The sequence below is a fragment of the Musa acuminata genome, chromosome BXJ3-6 (assembly GCF_036884655.1).
Source record: "Musa acuminata AAA Group cultivar baxijiao chromosome BXJ3-6, Cavendish_Baxijiao_AAA, whole genome shotgun sequence".
In the NCBI taxonomy this organism is placed as follows: Eukaryota; Viridiplantae; Streptophyta; class Magnoliopsida; order Zingiberales; family Musaceae; genus Musa; species Musa acuminata.
In genome coordinates, this window is record NC_088354.1 from 31,419,941 (window position 1) to 31,435,000 (window position 15,060).

At 36.4% G+C, this 15,060-nt stretch overlaps 1 protein-coding gene across 1 annotated transcript; it reads left to right on the top strand.

The window, feature by feature from the left end:
• Positions 1 to 2,263: 2,263 nt before the first annotated feature.
• LOC103988867 (3-ketoacyl-CoA synthase 11-like) lies at positions 2,264 to 5,036 on the top strand. The gene is made up of 2 exons (XM_009407536.3): positions 2,264 to 3,014; positions 4,037 to 5,036. Exons 1-2 carry the CDS (start codon positions 2,301 to 2,303, stop codon positions 4,814 to 4,816), a joined length of 1,494 nt encoding a protein of 497 aa, XP_009405811.2. The 5' UTR covers positions 2,264 to 2,300; the 3' UTR covers positions 4,817 to 5,036.
• Positions 5,037 to 15,060: the final 10,024 nt, after the last annotated feature.

The following is a 15,060-nucleotide window of genomic DNA, read 5'->3' on the forward strand; positions in this document are numbered from 1 at the left end:
CTCAATTTAAGTATGTGGAATAGGTTTCCATACCCTAAAAAATGCCATCCCTAATCTTCATTTACAACAATAAAATCATAATGTTTTGACTGTTTTAGATTAATCTTTTCCCCTCATTAAACTACCTAAAAAAAAAATCATATTCTTAGCCAAATCAAGGGTAGTTAAATGTTTATTCATAATTTCTCATATCTTCTTCTATCTATCCTCATGCCACTAATAACTATTTCATATTGTCTAATATGACATCTACGATTTTTTTCTTATTTTATCTTCCAACGATGTATGCACATTTCATAATAATATCACATATCCATCTTCTACTCTCATCTCAAGGATATAATTTTTTATATATTATTTCATCCTACAGCTCAAATCTATAAAGTATTGTTGTGCAAATAACTATTTTAAGCACTTGGATGATCTTTATTTACTACTAGGAATGAGAATAGATAGACTGCTTGAGTTCAATTAACTATTAATATACTGAAAACCTTATTGGTATATTTTGTATCCAGTAAACCCGATAAAAGTATATTTGGATCCAATTTAAGTGATCATATAGACTTAAGTACCACAAAAAAAAAAAAAAAAAAAAACCTTCTACCATCCCAAACGAGTCCCATAAATGTTTGCAGAATCATATCCATGAGATGGAATGGCATAACCAAATTCCCAATAGAAAAAGATGGAGAAGGACCACAAAGGTTGGTTGCCCCCATTCCTACCGAATCGTGGTTGCTTGTGACGTTGGTGGACTGAACATGCAATCAATGGAAGTAAATGAGCCTAATAACTTGCTAGGGAATGTGTTGGCATTGTAGTGCACGCTGAGTCCATTCTTGCCGCGTCCTATTTATTCCACTCTTCTCATCACACTATTTTTCCATTCCACTTTCTTCCACGCGCAACGTCGCCATCCAATTCAGATGTTTCTGATTAGTACGCACCCCCCACCTACAGTCTCATCCTTACATTTCTAATTACATATTAATAATTAAAAAGAAAAAAAATATCGCTACGCGTCTTTTCGGTTGATAGATTAAGTCGTATAAGATGGCAAGGTACAATGGATTGCATCCTTAATTAAAATCCTTGTCGTGCCACGGTGATGCTAAGGAGGAGGAGAAGAAGATGGGAACGAAACTGGCCATGCACCGTCTCCGTGAGCGACTTGATCGAATACATTGTTTTCCATATCTAAAATGTAGCAAGCAACCGATTAGCTAGTCCACCAATTCATGGATCTCACAACAAAAGCACCAATCAGGAAATAACACATGTTATCTACATAAATATGTTATTTTTTACGTGAGTTTTCAATCACTCCAAATGCATGCAAAATGGCATTTCAAACTTAGTACATGGGTGGGCACCAAATTGACATGACACAAGCTTATTCTCTCGTCCTTTTCACCTTGTTTCGGTGGCCGTAGAACTCGGCCATTTTGCTACTAAGAGAACAAACCCGGGTATTGATCTGGCCTGCCTGCCTTCGGGGTAGGTGAAGGATCACAGTAAGCCACTGTTCACCAACAGTTTGGTGCACTCATTGAGAGCCCCTTGCAAGCGACTTTAGATAAGAATAAAGCCATACATGAGATGTATCTATCATTTACGCATTCATTAGTTCTATTTACATGATTTGGTAGAAGAAAATTACTCATATGAATTGACCAAATTTACAATGTGAAGGATGACTTATTACCCAAGTTCATCAGACTGAAACATTCTATACGATTTATTCGAGATATGTCTGACTGAATGTATACATATACATAAATACATAGTGCATTTTTTTCCCATGAATGCAATCATATAAATTTGAACTGCTCTAAAACCTATGTCTTGAAAAATCTGTCATTTTTGTCGGAGGAATTCTTTTTCCAAACTTTTACAATGACCTTCACATGTTCTTCTGTAGAGCCTTGAGATCGTAATCGATTTTGTTATTTGAAAAAAATATCAACTTTGCGGAATTTTAGGACTAGATTATTGACAAATTATGTCTTGATCCCATCTTGTTCTTCGCGTCGAGGACTGTCCGACCTGAAATTATCATCCCTAACTACATTTTTAGGGAGGATAATTGGTGGTAAATTGGTTTATGTAACAAATGGATGCAACAGGTCTAGAACAGGAGAACACTTCTTAAGTGCTTTATCCTTCTTTTTTTCCCCCAAGCTTTCATTTCACTGTATTCACAGTCAAATCCCTCCCTCTTCCTCCCCTATAAATACATGTATCTTGATCTTCTCACCTTGCATTGGATTTGGCAGGCTTTTTGAGTAGCTCCGGCCATGGCTGTAAAGATTGAAGCTTTCAAGATGCTGAGACCTACCCACATGAAGCTCCTCTACCACCATGTCATCTCTCATGCTCTCTATCTCTGCCTTGGCCCTTTGCTTGTCCTTCACCTTCCACGCCTGTCGATATCGATGCAGAGTGATCTCCGTGAGCTTGCGGAGCAGCCTTGGGTTAACGTACGGACGATCGTCGCCGGTGCGACCCTCCTCATCGCCGTGGCCGCCGTGTACGTAACGAGCCGGCCGCGGCCAGTCTATTTAGTGGACGTGTACTGCTACAAGCCAAGCGAGGCTTACATGGCCGCCCGGAGTATGATCATAAAGCAGTTCGAGAGCAGCGGGGCGTTCACCGGCGACACCGTGGCCTTCCAGCGGAAGATGCTGGAGAGGTGCGGGATCGGGGACTCGTCCTATTTCCCGGCCTCCTTGCTGTGCCGGCCGATCAACATGAGCCACAAGACGGCGAGGGAGGAGGCGGAGATGGTCGTCTTTGGCGCCGTCGACGAGCTGTTCCGGACGACCGGGCTGAAGGCGAAGGACGTGAGGATCTTGGTGGTGAACTGCAGCACCTACAACCCCACTCCTTCCTACACCGCCATGATCGTGAACCGGTACAAGCTAAGGGGCGACGTCATAAGCTACAACCTCGGTGGAATGGGCTGCAGCGCCGGACTGGTCTCCATAGACCTAGCAAAGAATCTCCTTCAGGTATCTTCTTCTTCTTGCTGCTACTTAATTATTTTTACTACCTGATCCAATTCTATCTTAATATTTCTGTTAAATCTTGTTTGATCTCTATTATTTCACCTCCCACGGGTGCTCTGAATCGAGACCCATCTCATTTAAATCAAAGGTGGGAGCACATATATCAAGGTGCTCGTGGTTGCTGCGGAATCGCTGACTCCGGACGTCCTTCACGTTTCAGTACATAAATAAGCCATGTTATATTATTTCATCAGATATCATTTACATGTATCCTCTTTCACTTCCTAAAAACGAATTCCATGCCGAGTTTGATCATCCCATGTGGCCAACACGATCCAACACTGCCTCAGCCTTTCAGAACTCGGCCTACTGCAGGGACTATGGGCACCACAAACGAGAGCAACCTCTGGCCCACCCCACCTGTTATCACGAGTTACTGCAGGGACGGTGCGTGACAGCAGGAAGCCATGCAAGGGACGGGGAGGGTTTGGGGCTACCCTAGAGAGAACAGCGGAGACGGTGAGAGTAAATGGAGGTGGGTGGGTAGATGTTGTTACTGGTTCCGTCTAATGAAGTGGGAACTTAATGATCCCCGAGCACTTGTCATTGACTTCCCAGCACTGCTACAACTGGACGAGCAGTAGTCGGTCCTTCTCCAGAACTGTCAGTGAGCAGGAAGAAGAATCTTACCGAGAGCTAAGCCTTTGAATGACCTTTCAGGATCTCGCCTGCTTCATCTTGACCCGGAGAGGTCAAAGTTTGACACAAAAGTCTCCTTTTAGATCAAGGAACTGATCTCACCATGTTCAAGTTATAAATTTGATCATTAGGATCAAATTCATACTTACTGTTATGATCTACATTAGGTGTTTGACTGTTCATCCCTCAAAATGACACGGTGGGCCATGAACTGACGCAGGAGATTGGATTCTCGTTGGTAGAATATATGGTATCCTGTTTGATTAGGATCTGCTATTGTTTAGAGAAGGTTCCATCTCTGTTGATCTCAACCGTACTGTTTTCAGGTGCACCCAAACAGCTATGCGCTGGTGGTCAGCACCGAGAACATCACCGTCAACGCCTACTTCGGCAACAATCGCTCCATGCTCCTCAGCAACAGCCTCTTCCGGGTGGGAGCCGCCGCCCTTCTCCTCTCCAACATCCGCTCCGACCGCCGCCGGTCCAAGTACCAGCTCCTGCACACCGTCCGCGGCAACAAAGCTGCCGACGACTGCAGCTACTCCTGCGTCTTGCAGGAGGAGGACGCGGACGGCAAGATCGGCATCGCCCTGTCGAAGGAGCTCATGGCGGTCGCCGGCGACGCCCTGAAGGAGAACATAACGACTCTCGGCCCACTGGTCCTTCCCATGTCGGAGCAGCTCCTCTTCCTGGCGGCCGTGATCATGAAGAAAGTCTTCAAGTTCAAGATCAATAGCTACGTTCCCGACTTCAAGCTGGCCTTCGAGCACTTCTGCATCCACGCCGGCGGCCGTGCCGTGCTAGATGAGCTCGAGAAGAACCTGCACCTGACCGAATGGCACATGGAGCCGTCGAGGATGACACTCTACAGGTTTGGCAATACTTCCAGTAGCTCACTGTGGTACGAGCTCTCCTATTGCGAGGCCAAACGCCGGATCAGGAAGGACGACCGGGTGTGGCAGATTGCATTCGGGTCAGGGTTCAAGTGCAACAGCGCAGTCTGGAGAGCTCTGAAGACCGTCAGCCATGTTCAGAAGAATCCATGGATCGATGAGATCGACAAATTCCCGGTTCAGGTGCCGAAGGAGGCGCCTATCACGACATAGAAACATAGGATCCCGCAATTACTGTGGTAACTTTTAATAAGGCACACACACAAGAAAGCACTATGTTTAACCATGATGCTTGGGATATATCTTAGTTTATATACATCTGCAAGCACAACACCTGTTGCACACATTTAGGTGAAGCTGCTTTTAGTTTGCCGCTGTACTGTTGTCTGCTAAGAAATAGTGATATCGATACATGAGAAGAAGAGTGGCTTGAGATGGTAATAGTTACTGATTTATTCCCCCTCCTGACAGAATTTGGATGGAAGTCAATTATACTTTTATCCACTTCAAAGCAAAGATGTAACATAAGAAGTCGTGGGGTACCCTTATTATCTTGTTGGTGGAACCCATCCTTATATATTTGGCACTTGAAGAAGAAGTATAGTCTTTCTTATGGAATTCGTCGAGCTTACTTGACCTCAACTTATTCCATTCACAAATAACTAAGACCTTATGAAGTAATATTTTAGTATTCTTCAATAGACGTGATGATGGGGATAAAATATATCCATTGTGTCCATCTCTTATGAGTAAACAAGGTAAATACTATTAAAAAATATTATCATTGACGTGGAAATTAAAATTTTATTTTTAATCAATAAATATATATTTGAAACCCCAATAAGGGTAATAAGTTAGTTTGTATACTATTTTAAGTTTTATTCCTTAATCATAATATTATTTTATAGGTTTACAAAGAAGTCGAATTTTTTCATATGTTTATGTTTGCAAACTAATAAGAATATATATATTTGAAACACTAAATTATTTTTATGAAACTTTAATAAATATAATAACATTAATAATTAATATTTGTGAGAATTTAAATTAATTAATACTGAGTTGTAATATTTTTGAATATAGTTACATTATTTCTAATTTAGTAACAAAAATATTACAATCCCATTCAAAAATATTGCAACTAGTTCAGTTTAATCAAAAACAACATAATCTTATTCAAAAATATTATACCTTTGAAACGATTTCACTAGATCAGTCTGATTGGATTTTGGTAGGAAACTCAAAGACTAAAACTATCCTATCAATGAAATTTTTTTTGTTATTTTAGAAGATATTTTTGAAAAAGTAAGGACTCTCTATTCATGCATTTTGGAAGAGGGGCACTATATAGAAAAACCAAAAACTTGGGGCTTTTCCTAGGAAATCACCCTATTTTATATCACTAACTATTTTGATGTTCAATCAATTCACTTCAGGGAAGAATGATAGGGTTAACTTAAGATATCTACTTAACGAATTTTGTGATAAATCAATATGGGCAGATCGAATTCAATGGAGAATGCATGAAGGATGATATCAACGAACCATAAATATATTGATGACCTACAATATCAACGAGAGAAGATAAGGATGTCAACCTTCCTCTCATTTTCCCATCACTGATATCTCCCTCTTCCTCGTAGTTTGTCTTGCTCCCGAAAGCATAATCTCAATTTATTTCAGAATAAATCAATCAATAATTACTTCAAAATTTTAACTTGTATCCTTGCTATGTTTAACCTAAACCATATTGGAAACAAATTAATATTGATAATTAATTATAATCAAAATAATTATAATTCCTAATCTTGTCTTGCTAAATATTCGGACTTAGACAAAAATAAACACCACTCTATATAAATAGTTCTTTTGTAGAGGGCTCTCCCTCTCTCATGTAAGATTTATATTTTTTAATATTATATTACATTTATTATTTTGATGCTTGTTTATTATTTTACTTATTTCAAGTATTTTATTTTTTTTATAAATCATAATCAATAGATACATAAAAAACCATGGTTGATCATGATATAGTAATAGCATGGATCTCTAAAAACATCCTTTACTATCAAATCCTCTCATGGTTTTCTTGCTCGACTCTCTCTAGGTTTAAGTCTATCGGTAAGAAGTGGCATCATCTCATCTCCCACAACCTCATATTCAATCACAAACAGTCATGCCATGGTTCATCAATCTCCTTCGACTTTATATATATACATCAATATCATATGACCTTCTACCCTATCGACATCCCAAACAAGCTCAATATTTGCATTTCTGATTCATTCTTACCCAACCTTCCTAATGACATAAGTTATGTTAATATTGTTGCCCTAGTCAATCGCCTCCTAATGGTAGTATTGCTAACAAATACAAATATTGGTATAAGTGTTAGATTTTATAGTTCTTTATAATTGGATAAGATATATAATGTAACTAATTGGATTCTGATGACATATATTGGTCAATAGAAAAGAAGTCTATATTAAAATAGGATTCCTTAGGGGATGTCTTGATAGGAGGAACTCTCCTAATAACTTATCCTAGATCCTCTATTTTCGTCTATAAATAGATAGGATCTCAAAGGATTGGACAAGAGAGGTTATGCATCTCATAGAGGATTCAGTTGAGGGATTACAATCTCTCTCTTAACTCTTCTCTCTAACCATCAATCAAAGTAGTCAATCAAAGTGGTCCTATGAAAGGATAGGAAGAGAGAAGAAGAATCTAGTTCTCTTTGCAGATTGACAACGATTTTAGATCTAAAGACAATGTTTTTGCAGATCACACAAAGGTCTCTTTTTCAGATGACATCAAAAGGTATGTATCGTAAAACTAGATCTAATTTTATTTAATTTTAATCATGGTATAAAAAATTATTTCTGTATTTAATATAGCATATTATAGATTTTATGCTAACAATTTATATTAGAGCCTAGGATCTTGAGATAAAAAACATTAGATTTATTATTTTTGTTTTACGATGCATGAATGATCCAAATGATCACGAAACAGCAATGGTTGCTGCTGATTTTGCTGCGTACAACTGGCAGTAGAGGCTGTGCTGGGCAGCGTGTGCACCGTAGTAGCATCCACACAAGCGAGCATCACAGTGCCCATGCGATGGTCGCATGCGGGCAGCATCGTGCCCACGGCGACCACATGAGGGCAAACAACCATCCAAGCGGCGACTGTGCGCATGTGGGAGTCGCATCTAAATGGCAATCGCGCACAGGCAGTGGTCGCACATGGGTAGGCTGCGCCCATGTGGCGACCGCACGAGGGCAGACAGTCGCCAAGGTGACAATCGCTCACGATCATAGGTCGCGCCCAAGCAGGGGCCACGCGCGGGCAAGAACCACGGCCAGCCGTGCACAAGCGACGGCAGCGCCGAGGCGTGGCAGCCGTGCACACGCAGGAAGCGACAGCGCAGGAAGATTAGGGTTTTAAACATATTTATGATTTTGCCCTCGAGGCTATGTTTTGTCAAAATACAGTTATGCACTTTATAAATTTTATAATTCCAATTTATGTCCTATTAACATATTTATAGTTTTACCCTTATGAAATTGAGAATTCTAATTTATATTCTTAATTATAAAATTGATAAATATGATTTATTATTATTGTGATTGAATTTGATCATGATTATATTTTTGATTATTTGATTATATTTAATTAAAAAATATAAATTATGATTTACTTTTATAGTTTTCTCATATAAATTATTGATTATATTTTTACATGTGGTAAATAAAATCTAATTATTAATTTTGGATATTTATTTGGTTATTCACATGTATATATTTAAAATTATGAAATAATGTTTATCTTTCTTTTGTTGATTAACATGTATACATGAATGCATGATTTATATGTTATTATAATTATCATATGAGTTTTTTATTTTACTGATTAATGTTTAATAATTATTATGGTTGTTATTCTATTATTGAACTGCTTAGCATAAATTAAATTAAAAAAATTTGATGAATATTATTTGTAACTCATCTCCCTAAGTTTTATTTTACTTGTAGCTATTAAAGTGGCCTGGGATGATAGACTTTTATGATGTGAATTATAATAAAAATTTTATCATTTATAGGATATTTTAAATTATATTTTATATTATTGTATTGGTCTCATAGCCACCAAAGTGACTTAGACTAATAACTTATAAAATAACATTAATGAATCAATCTTAAATGACATCAAAGAAATAATATTCACAATGACACATAATTAGGAGATTTAAATAATTTCAAAGGATAATATATTTCAAATAATTATGTGATGGGATAAGATGATACTATTTTGGATATCCTTACAGTTTAGGGTTGTATACCCAAAGGTAACAATACTATTCCACAAGAATGATATCAATCCTCCATAGATGATCTTGAGTGAACACTAGGTATGTCAATATTTTATCCAAAAATGTAATATAGATGATATCAATAGTTCATCAAATTTTGAAAAACTCAAAGCATTAATGTTATTTTATAGTTTTGCAATGGTACTTCCGTCCATACATTCTTATGCTTCTAGTGTCCCTATACTCTCGGGATCAAATTATTCAGAATAGTTAGAGCATATGCAATTTACACTAGGCGTATTAGATCTTGATTTAGCATTGTTTATTGAAATCCTACAGACTTGATTGATGAAAGTACTATAGAACAAGTTAATGAAATGAAGGCTTGGGAAAGATCTGATAGGCTCGGTTTAATATTCATAAGAATGACAATTACAAATAACATAAAGACTTCATTACCGATTGCAACTAGCGCATAGGAATATTTAAAGGTTATTGAAGACATATTTAAATTTGATGATAAGTCATTGGTTGGCACACTAATGAAAAAACTGACTACGGGTCAGTATGATGGCACTTGAAGAATTCAGGATCACATCCTTAATATGGCTGATAAATCTATAAAACTTAAAGCATTAGGTATAAATATTGATGAGTCTTTCCTCATGCAGTTCATTTTCAATTCCCTTTCTTCTCAATTTGGCTCATTCAAGATTCACTATAATACAAATAAGGATAAGTAGGATTTGAATGAGTTAACTAGCATATATATTTAGGAAGAATTGAGATTAAAGTAGAAAAGTTCATATAATATCATGATTGCTACTCAAGGGGTTGGTAACAAGAAATGAAAATTGAAGCATCATCCATCAAATAAATTTATCGGGTTTAGAAATGTTAAATAGACTAATGAAAAGAAAGCTTTTATAGTGAAGTGCGTCTTTTATGATAAGAAAGGACATGTGAAGAAGGACTACATTAAACGCAAGACTTGGTTCGAAAAAAAAGAGATTAACTTGACCTCTATATATTTTAAATCAAACATTACAGAAGTTCCTTCTAATACTTGGTGAATTGATTCTGGTGATTCAACTCATGTTACCAATAATATGTAGGGATTTCTTTCAATCCAGAAACTAAAAGAACATGAAAGATTCATCATTATGGGAAATCTTCTTAAAGCGAAAGTAATATCAGTGGGGACTTATCGTCTACGCTTAGAGACAGGTCATCTGATGGATCTTTTTAATACATATTATATTTCTACTATTTTTAGAAATTTAGTTTCTTTATCTAGAATTGATGAGTTAGGTTATTGTCTTTCATTTGGTAATGGTAAACTCAGTATATTTTATGATTCAATAAAAATTGGTTCTGAAATTCTGTGTGATGGTTTGTACAAAATTAATTTAAATCTTGAGTTTACAAAGACATTATTGACCTTGTAATCAAGTGTTGGATTGAATAATCAAATATCTTTTATATTATGGCATAGACGATTGGGGCATATCTCAAAGGAAAGAATTGAAAGATTAGTGAAGGATAATATTTTGGAATATTTAGACTTCACTAATTTTGATGTTTGTATAGATTGCATTAAGGGAAAGCAAACTAAACATACAAAAAAAAAGCCACAAGAAGTAAAGAACTCTTTGAGATTATTCATACTGATATCTACGGACCACTCTATATTCCTTGTTTTAGTAGAGAAAGGTATTTCATCACATTTATAGATGACCTATCCAGATATGTCTATGTTTATCTAATACATGAAAAGTCTAAGGCCATTGACACTCTTGAAGTGTACATAAATGAGATCGAGAGACAATTAAATAGAAAAGTTAAAATTGTCAGATCTCATAGGGGTGGTGAATTTTATGGCAGATATGATGAATCTAGTCAAAATACTGGTCCTTTTGCTAAATTCCTAGAACAACGGGTTTGTGCTCAATATGCATTATCAAGTATGCCATTACAGAATGATATTAATAAAAGGTGAAATCGTACTCTTATGAATATGGTTAGGAGCATGATGAGTTATTCCTCTATACGTGAGTCAATGCGGGGTGAAGCTCTTAGGACAGCTATGTATATCTTGAACATGGTTCCTAGTAAGTCAGTTTTATTAACTCTATTTGAGTTACAGATCGGTAGGAAGCTCGATCTGAAACATTTACATATTTAGGGGTATCATGCAGAGATAAAAGTATTCAATCCACGTGAAAAAAAATGGATCCAAGAACTATTTCTAGATATTTTATTGGTTATCCAGAAAAATCCAAGTGATACAGATTTTATTGCCCTAATCATAGTACGAGGATAGTAGAATATGATAATGCAAGATTCCTAAAAAATGACGAAATAAGTGAGAGTGAAAAATCTCGAATGATCAATTTTGATATTAATTCTCTCAGATCATCTCCTATTCAAGAAATTGTTGTTCCTCAAATTAATGAGAGTATTGATGAGAGTGAACAACAAAATAATATCAAAGAACTCTCATATGATGTTAATGTCGCCACTGATGATCTTATAGAACAATCACAATTTGTAGGTTTGAGAAGATCTCAAAAGAAAAGGAAACATGCTATTTCTAATGATTATATAATATATCTACAAGAATCAAACTGTGATATAGGAATAAAAAGAGATCCGTTTTCACAAGCCATAAAAAGTAACAATTCTGAAAAATGGTATGATGCAATGAAAAAAGAGTTAAAATCAATGGTCCAGAACGGTGTTTGGGAACTCGTTGAATTGCCCAATAATTATAAAAGAGTCGGTTGTAAATGGGTCTTTTAAGACAAAACATGACTTAAATGAGTAATATCAAATGATATAAAGCCAGACTTGTGGCCAAAAGTTTTTCTAAAAAAGAAGGCATCGATTATAACGATACTTTTTTCTCTAGTTTCTAAAAAGGGCTCGTTGAGAATCGTTATGACATTAGTAGCTCATTATGATCTTGAGTTACATCAGATGGATATGAAAACAATATTTCTGAATAGGGATTAGGATGAGAAAATCTATATGGAACAATCTGAAGGATTCATAGAAAAGGGAAAAGAAAGTTGGGCTTATAAACTTAAGAAATACATTTATGACCTTAAACAAACTTCTAGATAATGAAATATAAAGTTTCATGATACATTATTTCCTTCGGATTTAAGGAAAATATTGTTGATCAGTGCATATATTTGAAGGTAAGTGAGAGCAAGTTTATTATATTGATCTTGTAGATGGATGATATTTTACTTGCTAGTAGCGATCTTAGTTTTTTTGCACGAAATCAAGATATTTCTCAACAAGAACTTTAAGATGGTTGATATAAATGAGATAGCCTATGTTATTGATATTAAGATATTTATAGATAGATCTCAAGAATTATTAGGATTATCTCAAAAAGGATATATTAATCATATTTTGGAGAGATTTAATATGCAACCTTGCTTAGCCAATGATATACCTATTACTATAGGTGAAAAATTTAGCCAAAATCAGTGCCCGAAAAATATTTAGAAAAGAATCAAATAGAGAATATTCCTTATGGGTGTGCAGTTGGAAGTCTATTATATGCTCAAACTTGTACAAGACCAGATATAAGTTTTGTAGTTGCAATGCTAGAAAGATACAAAAGCAACCCAGGAATGAAATATTGGAAAGCTGCAAAGAAAGTAATAAGATATTTGCAAGGGACAAAAGATTATACGCTCATATATAGGAGATCATATCAGCTTGAAGTGATGAGATATTTTGATTTTGTAAATTACCTCGACAGTAGGAAGTCCACTTTATGATTTGTATTCATGTTAGTTGGTAGGGTAATTTCTTGGAAAAGTGCAAAGCAATCACTTATTGCATCATTAACAATAGAAGTTGAATTTATGACATACTTTAAGGCCACAAATCAAGATTTATGGTTGTGAAATTTCATATCTGGACTTGGCGTGGTCGACTCAATTGCCAAGTCGCTGAAAATATTTTGTGATAATACCATAACAATTTTCTTCTATAAGAATGACAAGTGCTCTAGTGGTTCCAAGCACATCGAGATTAAGTACTTAGTGGTTAGAGAAATAGTCTGAAAACAGCAAGTGTTAATTGATAACTTGAGCACCACTATGATGATTGTTGATCTATTGACAAAAACTTTATAGTGTAAAATATTTAAAGAATATATTCTTAGAATGTGAGCAAGTAAAAAAAAATTATTGTGATGCATGTTAGGTGGATAATATTATTAACATTTTTCTTGCTTGACTAAAGTTATTTATTTTTGCTATTCTGTTTAGATTTATATTTATGCATATTATAGTTGAATGTAATAACAGGATTATCTTGACAAGATAAATTACAAGGGTCATTATGGACTATATTAGGAATGACTAACAATGTTGTGGTACATAGAAGAGAGAATGACATTGATGATATACAACCGTTATTACTCACATTGATTGTTGGACTTAATATGGTATTATTGTGTTTATTGGACTTATTGGTTTGTTTTAAAATTCATGGCCATGTATAAAATGCTTTTCAAAATTCTTTGGAATCCAAAATTCAAAATTGTTTTTAAACAAATTTTGTTTTGTTTATTTTGATTTTGAATATCTTTTATATCTTATCAATTAATGGGCCAAGTGGGAGAATGTTAGATTTTTGGCCCTTTATAATTAGATAAGATATATAATATAACTAATTGGATTTTGATGACATATATTGGCCAATAGAAAAGAAGTCCATATTAAAGTAGGATTCCTTGGGGATGCCCTTCATGGGAGGAACTCTCCTAATAACTTATTCTAGACCCTCTACTCTCGCATATAAATAGACAGGACCTCTAGGGACTGTACAAGAGAGGTTATGCATCTCATAGAGGATTCAGTTGAGGGATTACAACCTCTCTCTCAACTCTTCTCCCTAACCATCAATCTAAGTGGTACTGTGAAAGGATAGGAAGAGAGTAGAAGGATCTAGTATTAGATCTCAGATTTTGATGATGAAACCAATTGATAGTATTTATCTGATCTACGTTTTGAGTGACACAAGAAGCTTCAATCAAGGAGAGACAATTAAAGTAGGAAGAATCATGTTGGGCTGAAGAAAAACATGTCAGAAGATTGGACGTCGCACTGAAGGATCGGTCGACATATCGACAGAAGGCCTCGGGCCAAGAAGAGTGGAAATTGCACCAAAGAAATCAGAGTAGCGGAGGTCAACTGGCCAATTGGGCAATAGGCCGCAAGAGAGGACGATGCATCGAAGAATCGTATGAGGCGTCGATGAACCAATGACATGACAAGACAATATTTGATTAGCTTTGTAATAATTATCTAGATCGAAGTAGGTTTTAAGTATATAGGATTAACTACAATAGCGATCAAGGCATAAAGCAAAATGAAGTCCCGGAGTCAAGAACGAGATTTTGTTGGGAGTTCGAGAGTTCATTGGAAGTCCGAACGTTCGTTGGAAGTTTTGCTAGAATTAACCGAGAAGTCCAGGAGCTTGCCAAAGAAGCTCATCGGAACTCGCCAAGAAGATCGTCATGAAGTCCAAGAGCTTGCTAGGAGTCCACTAGAACATTATCGAAAGATCGCCGGAAGCTTGTTAGAAGAAACCTAGACTTACCGGACTTATTTAGCTTAGTATATGCCTTAAAATTCATAATTAGCATATAATTGGGTTAGAATTGAGCCAACTCAATTAGGAGCCAATTAGGCCCAAGTTTGGGTCATGTTGGGCCAAGTGAAAGGCCCAAACAGTGACCCAACAAGTGAAACTATCGTGACACAATCTCTGAGACTATGTCAGGCAGTGGTATTGCCCAGACTCAATCTCCGAGAGACTGTTAGGAGGTGGTACCGCCCAATGGCAGGGTGCCAGGTGGTGGTACCACTAGATTGGGCGGTGGTACCGCCCAATGTTAGTGCTGCATGTGGTGGTACCACCCAGCACAAATGGTGGTACCGCCAAGACCCGAGAAACCTGAGATGAGACACTTTTAGGCTCTAAGTTTGAATCCACTTGGGGCCTATAAATACTCCTCTCATCCCTGGTTAACTTAAACAAGAATTGAGAGCAAAAAAAGTAGAAAAACGCTGTTGTAATCTTGTGAGAACTCCTCTCAAGCTCTAAGTATTAG